At 40.0% G+C, this 17799-nt stretch overlaps 1 protein-coding gene and 1 pseudogene across 1 annotated transcript; both read right to left on the bottom strand.

The window, feature by feature from the left end:
- Positions 1-8659: 8659 nt before the first annotated feature.
- On the bottom strand, positions 8660-17015 carry abtb1 (ankyrin repeat and BTB (POZ) domain containing 1). Its single transcript, XM_005740483.1, has 12 exons — positions 16769-17015; positions 15389-15451; positions 15242-15297; positions 14960-15104; positions 14694-14853; positions 14551-14596; positions 13882-13998; positions 12053-12165; positions 11883-11981; positions 11601-11768; positions 10069-10269; positions 8660-9684 (listed from the first exon to the last, which is right to left on the bottom strand). The coding sequence occupies exons 1-12, from the start codon at positions 16822-16824 to the stop codon at positions 9478-9480; spliced, it is 1431 nt and encodes a 476-aa protein (XP_005740540.1). The 5' UTR covers positions 16825-17015; the 3' UTR covers positions 8660-9477.
- Positions 17016-17617: 602 nt separating this feature from the next.
- Positions 17618-17799, bottom strand: part of LOC102200033 (deoxyribonuclease gamma-like) — a 4795-nt pseudogene continuing 4613 nt past the window's right edge.

Raw genomic sequence — 17799 nt, forward strand, 5'->3', positions numbered from 1 at the left:
CAGCTAAACATGAGAGGTTTTTGGACAAAGTTTGTGTTTTTTCCATTGTTTAAGCACTGCTTCCAGCCAAGAGTGATACCATATATGTCCCATAGCTGCAAAAAAGGCTAACATTGTTGTGTTTTTACAAAAAAACAGCTGAACATGAGAGGCTTTTGGACCAATTTTGTGTTCTCCATTCTTTAAGCACCGGTTTGAGCACGGTTTGAGCACCGGCACCGTTTCAAAAGTACCAATTTGATATTGGATAAAACCTAAACGATACCCATCCCTACACCTGACACTTTATCAGTATTTTCAGCTAGCATCAAAGTCTCAAAGATCGCTGCTAGGATGGCTGTCTGAAGTTGTCCCAGATGTCACGGCCACAAACTACAGACCAATCCATTGAGCCAGCCATTTTCCTCCATCTATTGACCGATAACTTCTTCTTCTTTCAGCAGCTCCCTTTAGAGGTCGCCATAATCATCTCCTTACTGCGGTCAGGGGCTTGGTCTGTGACCCAGCATTTTAAGTTAATATTGTATTTTTGTTTTTCTTATGTTAGATTGCATTCATCTTAAGTTGTGTTATTTAGTTAGGGTTTAGCTGAGTGATTTATTCTAGTTTATGTTTCATCCATGTCTCCATGTTTATGAGTCTTTTCCTGTCTTCTGTGTAAGTCTGTCTTCTCCTCTATGTTTAGCATTTAGTTATGCCTGTGCTTTCGCTCCCTTATCTGTTCCCATGCGTCTCTGCTTGTGTTCTGTGTCTCCCCAGTCTGCTGTGTGTGCATGTCTGCATGTTCTGTTGTCAAGCTTATGTTGTAATGTCTGCGTTCCATTATGTTTCCTGTTTTATTTTGAAAGTCTTGTTTCCATGTTAGGTGTGTTTAGTTTGGCTTCCCCTGTGGCATCCCATTCATTTGTGTCAGCTGTGTTTCCCCAGGTTTTTCCACTTCCCTCATTACCCTTCTGTGTATTTAAGTCCACCGTCTTCCTCTGTTCAGCATCAAGTTATAGCTGGTCATAGTGTTTTTCCTCACTACTAAGTTATAGCTGGTCATAGTGTTTTTCCTCACTACTGCTCAGGTTCATGTTCAGTTTTCATGTTGTCTTGCATAATTGTTTGCATAGTTAGTTTAGTTCTATCCTAGTTTAGGGTTTAGTTTAGTTTTGCCCTTGTTTTTCTGTTTTTGCTATTCAGCCAAATAAGCGGCTCACTTTTTGTTAAACTTCAGTTTTTCTCTCCCGTGTCTGCATTTGGGTTCACTCCACTAACACACCAGCCATCCCGGCCATAACAGGTGCATCCCTATCTGTCACGCTAACTCTCTGCACATCCTCCTTCACTACATCCATGAATCTTCACTGAGATTTCCTCTTTTCTTCTTGTCTGATGCCTCAATCTTCAACATCCTTTGTCTAATTTAGCCACTATCCAGTGCATACCTCCACTTCTCTGGGCTTTGAAACATGATTGATGAAATATTTCAGGCCTGATCCCTGAAGTGAAGCAGCTAAGGTTAGGTCAATTCTTTGGCATGTAGCTCACTGCACTGTAGTTTTGTCTTAATCTGGAGCATCAAACAGATGGCACGGCCACGTGTTTGTATGTCATGCATTGACGGTAGGGACACATGCACTGTCTCTCTGAGACGGTGCCCACTGAACAGAACCACAGTGTGTATGCTGGAAGGTTATCTGTGAATCTATGGCATCAGTGTCAAAACACATTTTTAACGGAGCACATGGATTAGATGAAGTTTATATACAGGGTTTGAAAAACAGGAAGTGAAAGTTGACTCATGGTTTCATTTACCAAAATATGATTAGTTTTTAACCTGGAATGAACCCAAGAAATTCATTGTGCAATTTAATAATAATAATAAAAATGCTCTCAAATCAAATCAGATGAAAAACAGATTATTCGGTTCCCTATTTTTACTCTGTGCATGCATTTCCTTGCATGTTTCATTATTTGCCTTGGAAGCAACATCTCGTGACTCTCTTGTGGCCTAAAGCAAAGCGTCCTTTAAAGCCTTCCTGTGCCTCTGGGTTTCAGTGAAGGTTTCACTCTGCAGAGAACAAAAGCTCTGTCAGTGGGACAGACTGACTTCTGATGCCTGAGGATAGAATAGCAAGGAAACCGGAAAGGGACCGGGGTGAAAAACACACAAGTTTGGCTGCTCACTGTTTGTAACAAAAACCAACCCTGAATCTAAATTAGCCAAACACACACAGGGGGGGGGGGAGCTTTATCTAACTTAAGAATGGGAGGCATGCCTACAGAGTAAACATCCCAGACATGGAATGACAAAAAAATATATTTTAAAGTTGAAATAAGTTATAAGAAAAAAAACTTGCAACCCTAGTGAATCAGTGAGATTTATTCTTTTAATGTTTGTATTTTAATGTCAGTGTTTCTCTTTGAGCTGAAAGGAGCTAAATTTCTGCTTAGTCTTCCGTTTTGAAACCTAAAAGCTGATCATTTATACGGATTATTATAAATGATTATATATTTGATTTGAATGTCTTTCAACTTTTAGCTACCATGCTAGTTTAAAAACTTAGTGTTTATAGCTCATTTGCTTTTACTTGTCAGTGTGCATTGCCTTAAACTTGGAGGTCCTTAGAAATCATTTAGCCATTATGTGCTTTTCATACTTGTGTCTCAGAGCCAAGAGCTGAACAGACCTAAAAACAATTAAACTATAAAGACTGGTTGCAGGCAGTTCCTCCTCTTGATAGCAGTCATAATGTGGAATGATGTCCCTGGGCTTGTTGTCACTCTTAGCAGTCACGAGGAAAATGCTTGAAAACTAAAAATAAATGTTGGGATCCAGGCTCACACCAGTGTATGCAGCACAGACAGATGAGTGACTTTAACTCTGAATAAATTAATAGATGTGAAAATTCTGGTTTATCAACAATAATCTGATGCTGAATAAGTAACAAAGGCACACAAACCTGAAACCTAAATTTAAGAGATTGGGGTTTGATGGTTGTTCTTTTTTTAATATTAGAAGCAAAAAAAGAGGAAATGCAAACTATAAGAGAAAAAAGGATGTTGCACATTCTCTGTTTTACTGTTTTCATCTGAATGAAAAAAAAGGTTTTTGAGTTGCATCAGCGCTTCATATACATCTGTGGAAACTCTTTGTTTTAACCAAACAAAGCAGAACTAGCATGAACCTCTCCTCTTCGCAGGTTACACTTCATAACTCGACGCGTTTGTCAGGTTCGAAGCGTATATTCGCAGATATTCCACCTGTGTGTTTACATTTGAAGAGTTCAGGGCCAAAGGTTGTTGTCCTCAACGGATTTAGCCCGTCTTTCGTTAGAGGTCTGTCTAAGGGCAAAACAGTCACATGGTGACAGTGTAATCCCGTCTCACATGCAGAGACTGTATCACTCTGCAGAGATGGCTGTGTTAGCTGCTGGCAACCTTGTGACTCACCTCAGGATGAACATGATGTTGTACTGTACACAAACAAGTAAATGTAGAAATAATGGAGCATAAAGTGAACACATATCTGACCAATAGCACATCGGACAGATCCGACCGCGAAGAACGACCTTTACTGCAGTTTAGATTTGTTTCTGTGATTAGCAGATTGCCGGATATATTTACTCAGCGTTCTCAGAGAGCTCCCTGTCTTCAACAAAGCTGACTAATACGACCACTGCTCGCTGTCTGTCCCCAAACTGCTAATGCTTAAAGGGAGCATGTAAGGCTTAATCCCATATTACCGTGGCTATGTTAAGTGTAAGCATCTGACTGTAACACTTCTAAGCAGAGCCTCCACGCAGGGCACGGAGATAAACAGAATTCCTATTTGATAAGCTCAAGCTGCAATCGGTCTTTATGAAAGTTTATAAGAGTTCTTATTGCCTGGTGTTTGAATTTGACACAACAGTGGAAATGTGGGGGAAATGAGTGTCTGCTGAAACCCTCTCATATCAAGGCAATCCAATAAAGAGATCTTCCAGGCGGGAACCTGTCGTTCAGTTAAGTGTGTTTAGGCCTGATGATGCCATTTCTTACACAATGGCTGGCTGGGACTACACTACGCTGGCGAAAGTCCCAAGTCTTTCTAACAATATGTAAGCACAGGCTTTTTCTGTTGCCAAACAAGGACTGTAACTACAGTGCAAGGAAGAAAATTGTGCAAATTTTATATTGTGTGCGTCAGAAGCACCTGCATCTTTTTAAATGCTTATTTCTCCAGAAAATTATAAAAGTGGGATGTAAGCTACAGCAAAGACATGAAAGAGACAAAGCCTTTCAGGTCAGTCACTGGATAAGTATGGGCTTACCACTCTCCCCCTCTCTGTCTCTCACTAAGGTGGTAATCTCCAACTAATAGCAAATTAGGATATTGGCAGTGACAGCAGCTGTGAGTTATGTCTGACACCTGCAAGGACATGTCAATACTCAGAGACAAGGTCACAAATGTGCAGGTCTGTCAGTCACAGAACATGGTTACAGATGATACCTTTAACATCATGGTTAAACTTGATGTTATAATGATGGAATCATGTAAAATATCACAGAAATACAAGACGTGGTAAAGGTAGAGGTATAAAAGATCCTTTACTGGAACAAAAAACAAACAAACAGTTTTTCTCTTGTATTCTCCCTTACTGTTACTCTTTTATTATTTCATTGTGCCTTTCTTTTTTCTTGTTTAAATGACTGACAAAACCATACAAAATGATCTCTGCAAACGCTACATCTATTTTGAGGCAAATATATTTAATTTAATTTAATACTTTATGCTTGTTCTCCACCACAGCTGAACGATGTGACAGCTGCTGTCGATATTCAGCAGCTTGTGATTTTATTTGTTGTCCATCCCTTCATGACAATCATGTACACATTTTCCGGTGGCTACTTTCAACAGGATAGTGCATGATGTCAGAAAGCTCAAATCATCCCAATCTGGTTTCTTGAACATCACAGTGAGGAACAGGTGATAAAGTATATATCATGGATGTGCAACCAACAAATCTGCACCAACTGTGTGGTGCTGTCATGTAAATATGGACGAGAATCTCTGAGGAACGTTTCCAGCACCTTGCAGAATCTAAGCCTTAAAAGACAATTCTGAAAACAAAAGGCAGTCCAACATCAAAACTAGAAAGCCGTATCTAATAAAGTAGCTGGTGGGTATAAATCCCCACTATATTGTATATATTTGTTCAGATCAATTATGCTCTTGCAAACTTTGAATAAAGGACTTATTATAGCTGTTTTTTTGTTAAACTTAAGGGAAATATATTTCTGTAAAGTAACTACATATCAAATACATATGATTATATTTACCTCTGAAAAGTAATAAAATAGAGAATAATAAAGTAATAAAGTAAAGAAGGAGTGGCCTACTTTACACACACACATCTTATTTGCTCATCTTATCGGCCACCTGCAACCTCTTCCATCTGCTCCACTATATAAATTAATCCAAACATGTTAGCTACATGTGCAGCAGGAGAACACCGAGAGGAGCTTGTTGGAAAGGCGGGCAGACAGATGGTGTGAATGACACAACTCTGCATGTTCTGTACACGTCATCCATGTAGCACCTGAAGTGGCATTTTATAATGAAACAGCGAAACCAAGTTGGGAGATAATGCCAAAATAAAATGTGGCGGTCTCTTGAGATTTTTGGTGCATGGTTAAGATGATGTGCTTTAAACCATAACTATACTCTGCCTGGTTCTCACCAACTTGTTATTGATTGATTAACACCCGCCTCTAGCCAATACCTTGTACTGATGTTGTGCAAAGGCCAGAAAGTGCAGCCATTTCTCCCTTTGCCTCGTTGATTTCTGCCTTTCCAGACGGCTCCAGTTGTCACACTGAAGTCTCGATGAGTCACAAGGTGGCATGACTACAGAGCTGAGAGATTTCATCCCCTCATCCTCCCTTCAAGGTTTTTTTTTAAAGGTTTGTACTGGACACATGACAGATATATGAGTCATAACTTGGATATGGAAAAAAACAATAAAAACAATAACTGTTTTGGTACAGGTCAGTGTGCTCCGTAAAGGAGGAGTAGCCATTTGATGTGCTAGCATTCCAGTGCGGTGAAGTGGATTTGAAATGGAAATTATTATTAAAATTGCAGTTAGAAGTGTTTGATGCATGCCATATCAAAACATGTTACAGAGAAACTTCCTAATGTCACATTGACATTTGATTTTTTATTTATTTTTTTACCTCTGCTAATGAGCTGCATAGAGGTGCATATTGTGCACCACCATTAGACTCCTGAATCAGAAAACCCGATTCATGCTAGGTGTGAATGAGATCCACTGATAGTAAAGTCCATTTGCAAACTACTCCAAATGATACTGTGACAAAGGGCAAAGGGAGAATCTGATAAATTGCTCAACAGGCTACAAAGAATGTTTTTGCTGCTGCGCTTACCACAACATTTGGGTGCGGATCAAGTTAGCTGAAAAAAACTAAGGGTTGTGTAATCCCTGAGAAACCCTAATCAGCACCAAGTCAGATAGCTGTGAGTTATCCATCTGTTACTGGCCGTAAAGGTGACTTCCTCAACCAAAGTAATGCCCGATTTCAAAACTTCAAAGGTAACCTCCATGGTTAAACTACAGTAACAATCAGGGGATTGCCAAAGTCATTAGGATTCATTCTCCATACATAGGGCTCTGCAGGCTTGTCCGCTGGCTAATTTTTTAATGAAATGAGTGAAAAGTAAGTGAAAACTTTCCACTACTGGTTTCTCTGAAAGAAAAGTTCTTCAATCTCACCGCATCAAAGAACAATTCACTGAATAGCCGTTTAATTATTTTGATAAAAACCAAAATGTTGAAGATTTTTATTTACACCTGGGTCAGCAGATACCCAGCACTTAACCCACCTTGATATCCCTCCAGTCAAAAGTCAGATTTAGCTAGTACCAGGCAGTCTCAATCAGAGTTCACGGTTTTCAGGCACAGGCTTGTTGAAGTTTGCTGACTGTGGAGATAAATGAACATGTGAACGTGTGAAGTTCCAGTGCTGAACAGTCTTCAGGGAAAGTGAGGATAGTTCTTTGAACATATATATATTCTTGTTGGGCCCTGAGTACACATCCATTGTTTGACATTGTAGGATTGTACTGAATGTATTTTTCCATTCAAGACTAAGAACAAGTTGCTTAGGAACAACACGTAAACCTTTACAAAGGGAGCTGCTGGCTTAATATCTGCTTGTATTGTGTATTCTAGTCTTTTTCAGCAAACTAAGCCTTTAAGATACTGGCTGGAAGCCAAGGGCTTTGTTTTCTAAAGGATGCCCCTTAGCCTTTGGTGTGAACGGCACTTTAATGTGTCCTAACACGTCTTCAGTAAGTTGACGCAGAGTTTTGTCTTCAGTTCTTGGAAAAGAAGCTTAATGCCCCCACCGGGATGTGAATTGTAAACTATAGAACAAGTACAGTAACTGACATACACACATATCTAAATCACAGCTAGCACAGTCATGTCTAAGTTGTTTACAGCCCTTCTTGGCACTGTTGAGAACTCGTGATAATGAAGCCATTTGGAAAAACAGTAAAACAGTGCCATTAAGAAAAGGTTCCCATGAGTTTGAAGACCCCGATGAAGGAATTATTTGTTTCCCCACAAATAAAAGGGTCAGTGAAACATCAATTCTGTGGTGAAACTCACAGCAACGGACCCAGTTTAGTGATAATCTTGAGAAATGGCGCCATCACCAGGTGCCTTAGGTGTCTTAAATTGCTCCTCTAATCAAACAAATGTACAATGACATTTTTTGTTAATGAACGAATGAAACAAGTGGAAAGGAAAGAGTGTGTTTCCCTCTTTTATTTAAGGCTGGATCTAAAACCCAGCAAACCTCTTCCTAGCAGTAATACTATCTATCTCATGTTATTATAGAGTAAAAAAAATGTTTTGTCTTATTTTTTTTCTAAGGAAAAGAAGAATACATCAGGTCACATTCACCCCAACAGCTCTGTGAGGCTGTCCTGCAAAGCAATGCTGAAATAGACTCGAATGTAACTTGCTTGGCCAAATAAGTCACCACCCAGATTTAACTAAGCAAATCTAAATCATGACAGCAGCACAGTGGTGTTGTGGTTGCCTCATAGCAAGAAGATCCTAGGTTCAAATTTCTGTCTGTAGTTTGCATGTCCTCGCCCTGTCTGCATTGGTTCTCCCAGTGAGCTGCAGCATCCTCCCAGAGTCCAAAGGCATCCATGGTGATAGGTTAACTGGTCATTCTAAACTGAATGTGAGTGTGAATGGTTAGCCCTGCTGTAAGCTGGTGGCCTGCTATAGCTGTGCCCCGCCTTCCATCCTTTCACAGCTGGGATAGGCTCCAGCTCTCCACCACGACCCCGTACTGGATAAATGGAAGAAAACGGATGGGTGGGAATATTATTGATGACACTCAAATGTTCTCTGTATTAGCTTAAAACCGTGTGATTTATTCGGTGCTGAGTGGAGCTGGCAGGAATGGCACTGGATAAAATTTAGAAGCAGATGAAAGGTCAGAGAACTCAAATTTAGTGGTTGCTGCTCACCTACTAAACAACAAATTTAATTTGAAATCCATCCTGTTGGTTATTGATAATCTCCAGACCACAAAAAAGGGAAAAAAAATCACAATGGGTTGAAGAAACTGAAGAAAACCCTACTTTTGCGTGCAATATTGTGTTTTATTGGTAAAATTCAGAGCAGTTATTTTCTGGTACACACACTAGGCGACAGATTTCTCATTTTAGGTTAAAATAAAGTGCATTACTGTGTTAGAAGGGGTAAGTATTCATGCTGGAGAAATGTCACTGTTCAAACAGCGAGGCAAACTACAGCAGCGTAATACAACTAAATATGTTAATATTTAGGTGCGTCTGCACATTAAATATGGCATAAAGCAATATTCTACGTAACACCAAACAAAGGGATCAGAAGAAGATTCAATTATCTTCTGGAGAAAGCGAACATAAACTTTTTTTTTTGCCAATATTTCTCGAGTGTGAAAGTATCAATTTAACCAGCTGCCTTTTTTAAAACGTAAAAATTATATTTAATGAAGTTCAGTAAACTTGTTTATCATTTTTTTAAACATTCAAATTCTTGCACACGACTTCCATCTAAATTAAACACACATGTTCGCAGTGCAAAGACATTTTGTAGTCTGTTGTAAATATATTACACATGATCTCTTCAGAACCCATTTTGCAAAATATGTTTTGTCACAGTTGGTATGTCTCTCAAAGAAACGTTAAACAGCCACAACGAACAGCTCTCTGTACATCTGCACCAAACATAACCAGCTCTTTTCAAATATATATTCTATGCAATATGCTGAAAATAAAATAAAAACTGCAAACATACAAATGCATGTGGGGGTTTTTTCACTTTTGTTTTACTAGACGTGCTTGTTACCTCCTTGCAAAGTATCCACCATTAAAAAAGCCCTCAACTTTCACTGAAGCTGCATCACAAACCTGCAGACCTCTCAGCAGTCAATATTAATCCTCGCCAGCAGCTCCTCCAAGGCTTCCAGTTTCTGGTTAGCCTCCTCGATTGCACTGTACGTCTGCACGTTGCTGGCGATGTGGTAGCGGATGTCGTCCACCAAGGGGACCGAGTCCGTCTCTTGGCGCTTCTCTAAAGACGCGGCGTCCTCTTTGACCATCTCGGCAAACTCTGCTTGCTCCACCAGCTGTGATGGGACGAATGCAAGAGGTAGACAGTTGTGAATTCTTCCTAATGGAGAACTCGGGGGATGCTGACACACTTTTAAGGAAAAATAAGCTCTGTAGTTCTGAAACAGCAACAAAAATATTATAAAATGGTCTCAGAGATCAAAACACCATTAATGATTGGCATTTGGGCATTTTCGACTGGTTGTTAACACAAACATCTAATTAGCCAATCAAACTCCAACAACTCAATGCATTTAGGTACCTATAATCTGGGAAATAATTATTTGATCCCCAGCTGAATTTGTGAGTTTGACTAGAATATAATATGAGCATGAACAATAGCACAGATACAATGAAGAACTACGACCCACTGACAATGGGACACCGTCACTGCCACGCACCCGCTCGATGATCTTGGCCATGAACTCTGTGCACTGATCTTCTAGCCGAGAGAGACGGAAGAGCTTGGCCGTCTTCCACATGTGCAGAACGTTTTCCTCGCATATCGTCTTAGCCAGCGTCTTTCCACACAGGCGCTTAAGCCCCGGCAGCAGATACATGTCAGCCACGCACAGCACATCGAACACGTTTTCCGTCATTAGCTGGACATGCAGAGAAACCAGCAGGGAGAATATTATTATCACGAGAATTCAAAACAGCAATCCTCCCCCTGGATGCCTTGTACATATAAATCAATATCTTTAGTGACACTTATTTAAGTGTCAAAACTTACGATTAAGGTACAGGGGAGGTTGTCAAACGAGTTAAGAAATTTCAAGATGACCGTGTGAGATCACTGGTGAGCATTTTCTCAGAATTTGTCTGCTTCTGAGACAAAATGTGCCGTCACTTGTGGATTTTAATGCTCTAATTCCAAATATGACAATTAAAATAGCTAATTAGTGCCCAGTTCCGTGTCTCCTATTTTAATCATAAATTCTAAGCTTATAGCAGCTTTAGGTAATAATAAAAAAACTGGCCCAGATGTGTGGAAATGAGCTGTTGTGACACAGAGAAAGTCTAACTAATCAACCCAGATCTCTTTTGCCTAGGATATTACAACATGTAAATATATCTGCTTTATTACTTGGCTGCATGTCTGTTTATGGATGCCTCTACAAAAAAACCACAGTGAATTATTTAACAGCGGAGGGCACCAGCAGAGGAAATGCAAATACTGTATGCATTTCACTGATACAAGTTCTGTGAATTACGTGTCTTTCAACAGCATACTGGAAGAAAATGTGAAAAATGCTACTAATAGGACTTTTTTACATTAGAGATCTTCTTTTAGCTGCTCCCTCTAGGGGTCACCACAGCAGATGATCTGCCTCTATTTCACACCAACCTTCATCTACCTCCTCCACGGTCTTCATCTTTGTCTCCTGATTGGCAGCTCTATTGTCAACATCCTTTTTTGCCCACGAGGCAATTATGATTTTATGAATTGTAGTTCACATCAGGCCAAATTAATCAAAAATTTAATTTAAGAAGATGAAAGTAAAAATTAGGACCTACCCCTATTTTAACCAAAATTGTACTCATTTCTGGTTTCAATAAAGATTTTTTTTAGTTTTGGAGTCAAAAACTAGAGCCAACAAACAGTTTTACGCATCACATTCAGTTTCACCGACCCAAAAATCTGTCTAGTTTGACAATATTTATTTCATAAGCACTTTCGCCGTAAGCCTCTGGATCCACTATGGCTCTGATGTTGCCATATCAATACAGGAAAGCTTCTCTTACAATATGATGAGAAATCCTCACCAGGATCACAATTGTTCAGGTATTTAACAATTAAGCTTTGCTACACAGGTTTGTCTGTGTTTATAATCGATGTTTGTTTTCAAAGATCCTTTTTTTCCTAAATAAAAAAGTGCGGAATGATTTATTAGGGATGCAAACATCACAGAAAGAAAAAATGTGCACAAACCTCAGTGTCATCTGTGTAGATGTAATACATGATGTGGATAAAGATTTCATGTGAGATGTTGTGTAAAGTAATCACTGGGGTGCTGGGCTGAGACTGGAGCTGCTCTCCCTCACTGAAGTGGTCCTCCAGGAGGGCTTTAAAATAATCACTACGTCCACAGAAAAATGCCTGGAGAGAGACGCACAACTGCACTTCAGTCATTCACATTCATGTTTATGCTGCGGTGGTGTGGGAGTCTGCACTGTAACTGAGAAGACACTGTGAGGATTTTCTCATCCGTACCTTATGGCACAAGAAATCGTAACCATCGACTCTGAAGCAGATGTCGGGATAAGTAGGGAAGCGGTCGACTCTGTTAAAGGGAAGCTCACCAAATCCAACCTAAAGAGAATCAACAGGAATGAATGCGGTGTTCAGCTAAAATACTTATTTTCCTGCCATGATGTCCTCACCCTTAATTCAGTGGGCAGCGCACAGTCTGCTAACTGAGCCATCTCATCCTGAAGTTGACAGCTGTGAGGCTCGAGGGTGAGAACTTTGACACAGATTCCCGGTTTATTGGACACTTTGATATGAGGACAGAAAGAAAACAAGACAAGATGGAAAACTCATCATTAGTGGGCGAAAAAAACAACAGCTCTAGGCTACGTCCACACTAGCCCGGATAGATTTGAAAATGGCGCTTTCGTCTGAAAACGCTCCGCATCCACACTATCATTATCAGTCGTTTTCACAGAGTTGCGCGTCCACATTGAAACGGCTGGAAACGCTTGCGTTCCAGTCCTGCGCATGCGTGAAACGCAAGAAGATTCGACCCTGCCTCATTTCTGTCTGCCGTTTATTTACTTTCCAGCTCTTTGAAACGTCCCAGCTAAATGTTGAGGAAAAGCACAGAGTTTTTTAAATGGACTAATGATGAGGTGGAGTTGTTGCTGCGAATAACACAAAGGTACAAATTTGCAAAAGCGAGTGAAGTAAAGAATCTGAAGAAAAGCTATCTGGAGCATGTACAAACTGATGTTAATGGTAAATGGCCTGTATTTGTATAGCACTTTCAGTCATCACATTCAGCCATCCACCCATTCACACACACATTCACACACTGGTGATGGCAAGCTACATTGTAGCCACAGCCGCCCTGGGGCGCACTGACAGAGGCGAGGCTGCCGGACACTGGCGCCACCGGGCCCTCTGACCACCACCAGTAGGCAACGGGTGAAGTGTCTTGCCCAAGGACACAACGACCGAGACTGTCCGAGCCGGGGCTCGAACCGGCAACCTTCCGATTACAAGACGAACTGCCAACTCTTGAGCCACGATCGCCCATAATCTTTAATAGGGCTGTCAAAATTGAGAGCAAACAAAACAACTGCTGTATAATACAATCTGCTATCTTAGTTTAATAGGTCACATGATTGCATCACATGACTAAAATGTGTCATCGTTTTCGAAAAGGCTCCGGGTTCGCTGTCCACAGTGCGATGCAAAAACGGCGTTTTCAAATGTATCCGCTTTGGAGAGCGTTTTCAAAATGCTGCGTTTTCCTTGACCGAAAACGCCGTCTCAATGTGGACGAAAGGCCCGAATGGAGAGAAAAAGATGCGTTTTCAAATGAAAACGTATTAGTGTGGACATGGTCCTAGATAAAAACATATGGGATTAAAAGGTGGTCTGGTATTTTGAGGCTAAGTGGAAAAACTGCATTACAGCAGGAATATGCAATCTTGAGCCACTCCTTTTTTATATATTTTTCTAACAAAAGCAGAAATAGGTCCAGAGATTTATTGAAGCATGTGCAAACATGCAATGGAAATACAGTATTTAAGGCGAACAGAGCTGGAACGAGCTTAAAAGTCAATATTTAGTATGACTACCTTCAACAGCATGAAGTCTCTTAGGCAGCTTTCTTGTAATCTCTTTGTCTTCAGGAATAGTTCTCCAGGCTTCTTGAAAGACAAAGCTGTTCTTTGGATGCTTCTGCCTTTTGTTCAGTTCTCTGTCAAGATGATCCCACACTGCTTTAATAATGTTCAGGTCCAGGCTCTGGGAGAGCTCCACTCTGTTTTATCATCCAGATATGCTTTTACTACGCTGGCAGAGTTTTTTGGGCTCATTGTCATGATCCCAAAAAACCTGAGAAAGACTTTAAGAAAGCCTGAAGAACTATTGCTTAAGACCTCTTTAAAAATTACAATAAAAGAGAAATGAGAGGTGTCTTAAGACTGGCTTAAAGTTGTACGTGCATTACTCAAGTAAATATAAATCAAGAGTTCTGCCTTACCAAATTCATACACTTGTTTGCATTTATTCTCCAGCTCTTCTATGAGATCTGCCATTTTGCACTGTTTAGCCAGTCGTCTACTGTCCTCCACAAGACTTATATCAATATCCATCCGTCCTGAAACAGAGATAAAGAAACAACATTTTCTTACTAAGATTTTTACATGTTACAAAAATATTACATTAAATACAATCCAACTATCATCCAAGCATGCTTTCTACAACATTTCATTAAAGAGTAGCGTGTGCAATTTCTTCTTAAAGATCAAATTATTTTACCATTATTTATTTATATCCCAAAAGCAGATTCGATAACTCACCACTTCATGCATAATGCACCTTCTATGTGTATGGACGTGTGCAGGTATATGTATACAGATGTATGTACATGTGTGTGTGCGTGTACATGTCTATAATTATAGATATCTGTTACTTACATAGGAATAGTAGTGGTAGAATAGTTAAATTTATGTCCTGCATATTTCCACAACCATAGCCATAATCACATACTGTGTATGCTACCGTTGTATATAGTGTATTATCGTACTTATTTTATATTCGTTTGTATTTTATTTGTATCTTTTGCATTTTCCTTCTTTCCTTCCTGCCCAACAACACCGGTTTCTCCTGTACGATACATGGAAGATCAGCTGGTATATTTTTCACCCACCTGTGTAGAAATATTGTAGAATGGCTCCAAAGGCAGCAGGATTGATCTGAAATCAAAACAGCCTTTATCCATACAGTATAACTAAAAATTGTGAATTACACACGGTGCTATAACAGGATACTAATGAAAACATATAGACTTACCAAAGGGTGCTTGAGGTTGATCAAGTTCTTCCCTTTCCATTTGGTCTCAAACATTTCCGTGAAGTACTCTGAGCGAGCACTGAGAACACATCGGTGTGCTAGAAACGTTTGTCCGTGAACCAGGAATTTGACGTCACTATACTGACCCTGCTCTAGCAACCTAAAGAAAAACCCCAGAAATGTCTGGATTAGACAAACGTACTATAACATCCTGTTATTGCTCTTATTTTCTTGTTTCTTTTCAACATAAAAATCATGACCCTTACATGTGCAGAAAGTAGTTGAAATCATCCCGCTGCATGGCGCGGATGCTTACACACTTGTAGTCTTTGAGCAGGCGTCGAACAGAGTCGCTCAGGGAGCCATACATGCATCTCTCGCCATCAAACGTGTTGGCTTCACACTTGGCACCTAAAAAAAAGAAATGAATAAATGAAATCAAAAATTTCAAAGCCTAGAATGATACAACAGAATATGTCAGAGCAGTTCTAAAGCACAGCACATCAGTTTAATACTGTGTTATTTGATTATAACTGATTGTAACTTACCACTAGCCAACAGGTACTGGACCAGCTCCTCATGGCCACAGAGACAAGCATAATACCTGAAGCACACAAGTGTTTATATTAAAAGCAGTTATGATTATGATGCGGCGTTGATGGGAGAATTACATCAGCTGCCTATACTGTACTTACAATGGAGTGCTGTCCCATTTATCTTTTACATTGAGGTCAACATCTCTTTGTTCAACAAGGTATCTAGGCAAAGAGCAGAGAGGTTACAGTGATGCGCTGCGATAAACACAGACACGACTCACCATACAAAACGCCAAGATTTAAATAAAAATAAATAGATACATACGTCACACAGGATGAGGAGGGTATATACAAATGATTTTATTGATACTAATAGAATTATTGAATTCTGTTTGATTAATTAATCCCTTATTCATTCTAATCATTTTGAAAAAGCAGCTTCTCAGCATGAGATTGAACCGCTTTCATGACTATGACATCATTCTTTTACAAAATCATTTGCATTAATTTATTACAGTACTAATAAGTAAAACTGAAAAACTTGGAGGCATGCAGTTCTGATGGCTTGGATAATTAGGCTGGCTCATATTTGACTCTGGCATACTTTGGTATACAGAGTATTTTATGTTCGACTTGATGATTGCATTGTTGCAAGAAGCCCAGGTCCTGTGGCTGCAAAACAAATCCAAATCATCACCCCTTTATCCCAGTGCTTGACAACTAGTATGAGGTGTTTGTTGTTTTTGATTTTCTGCTGTACATTATGGTCTAAATATGGTCATCTGTCTAAGTACATGGCTCTAGAAGTCTTATTGATTGTGCAATGTTTGTTTCTGTAAGCACTACACAGTCTGAACCTATGATAAATTTGCTGGACATTCTGTTAACACACGTGAATGCTCCAGACCAGCAAACTGCTAAAACCTCTAAAATCTTCATAGAGCTCCTCACACTTGCTGGTGATCAAATTATCAAGTGCACTCAATTACTAGTGCCAGCCTGGTTGCTATTTGGCCTCTTAATTCCTATGGAAACACAGGACTGCAATGAATCCCATGAAAACTTTCTAGTACACATGACTGTACAGACACGCCCCCTTTATTGGACTCTGCAACAATTGGTTTATGTATACATTGTAACCACTGATGATTCCTTCGATCAGCTAAGCATAGTTTTGCTGTCCTGTCAAGCTCTTTCCTCGTAATTCTCGGGGTAACTCTGTCCTATAGCAGGAGACTAGATATCCGGTTGAGCATCCGACACTGATACCTAGTGCGATCATTACGTCTGGACACCGAGGAGCTGACCTACACAATTAGCTACAGTTACAAACTGGCTCATCGTGGCTCCTGTTAGCAACACTGCCTTCTGTGGTTAACTCGCGTTTATTTACATAAAACCGAAGTTAAACTGCAAGACTGCATTGTAGAAAAAGCTAGCCCAATCTATGCTAGAACTCTCACCGGCAAACACAGTAAAGTAAAATAAGTTATCATCGAGCAAACAAGCCATAATAAGCTCAGCAGAGCTGATGGTTACCTGACTCTACAAATGTCGCCCTTTCTGCAACTACTAAACAAATCGTACACATCCATAATCGCCGCGGTGTTTTCGGTCCTCTGTAATGCATTGAGACGGCCTGTCTACCGGACAGGTGAGTGATGGTTTGCTGTAGCTTCAGAGTTTTGCTCGGTGAACGCTGAGAAAGTTGTCACCGTTGTTTTTTGTTGACAAGCTGTGCGGGGTCCTCGGTGTTTTGGTCGAAGAGGTCCAGCAGTCACGTGACATCAGCGTACACTTCACAAACGTAAAGGAATAACTGCAAAAACGGCAGCTATATGCTATTCTTTATCCGCACTACTAAATCCTTTTTTTTACTTGTGAGCCACATGAATAGAAATCTTTTAAAAGTTTTACAATGAGCTGATAATCCTAACCGAACAAGTAGCATAACTTGAACAAGTAGCAACCCGTGCTCAAGATATAAAAGCTGAATTTCCGAGCTTACGCCGTTAACATGAACGGTACACGTCATGCCGTCACGTCGTTCGTTTATGTGTGATTTGAACAAGTGGTAAAAATGCAATTAAATAGCGCCTTTCGCTCTTGTTAAAGTACATTCTTTTCATCGGATTAAGCAGCTGTCAGAAGATGTTTCATTCCGCTATTTGACCAAAGAACTACGAGACAAACCTTGCCCTATTTTCTTGCTCTTAACTAGGCCAAGCCAAGGCATACAAGGCCACAGTGCTGTGTCATGCAGTTCAGTAACAGACAGAGGCAATACGTGCATTACACCCATATTTATTTATTTTGTATTGTACTGTATGTCACAATGTTTATTCAGAATCCTAAAAAGAAAAAAAAGCTTAACCTGGTTAAGCTTGGTTATTTCTCCATCTGGTATTTGGCAAGCTTTTGTTTTATTATGCAGATGATAAGTTGAAGTTTTTCTCAACATGTCAACCTGTGCACTCTCTGGGAGGAGAAAAAACACAATAAACACACTTTAACAGAAATGTGTGTGTGTGTGTGTGTGTGTGTGTGTGTGTGTGTGTGTGTGTGTGTGT

The sequence above is a fragment of the Pundamilia nyererei genome, unplaced genomic scaffold (genome assembly GCF_000239375.1).
Source record: "Pundamilia nyererei isolate P.nyererei 1_Seehausen unplaced genomic scaffold, PunNye1.0 scaffold00100, whole genome shotgun sequence".
Taxonomy (NCBI): Eukaryota; Metazoa; Chordata; class Actinopteri; order Cichliformes; family Cichlidae; genus Pundamilia; species Pundamilia nyererei.

Excerpts from the sequence above, each read along its gene's own strand:
- abtb1 (XM_005740483.1), bottom strand. The coding sequence starts at position 16,824 with ATGGATGTGTACGATTTGTTTAGTAGTTGCAGAAAGGGCGACATTTGT. Across the intron at positions 15,452-16,768 it reads GGCGACATTTGTAGAGTCAG|ATACCTTGTTGAACAAAGAG; the intron begins GTAACCATCAGC and ends CTCTTTGCCTAG. Across the intron at positions 15,105-15,241 it reads CCAGTACCTGTTGGCTAGTG|GTGCCAAGTGTGAAGCCAAC; the intron begins GTAAGTTACAAT and ends TCTTTTTTTTAG.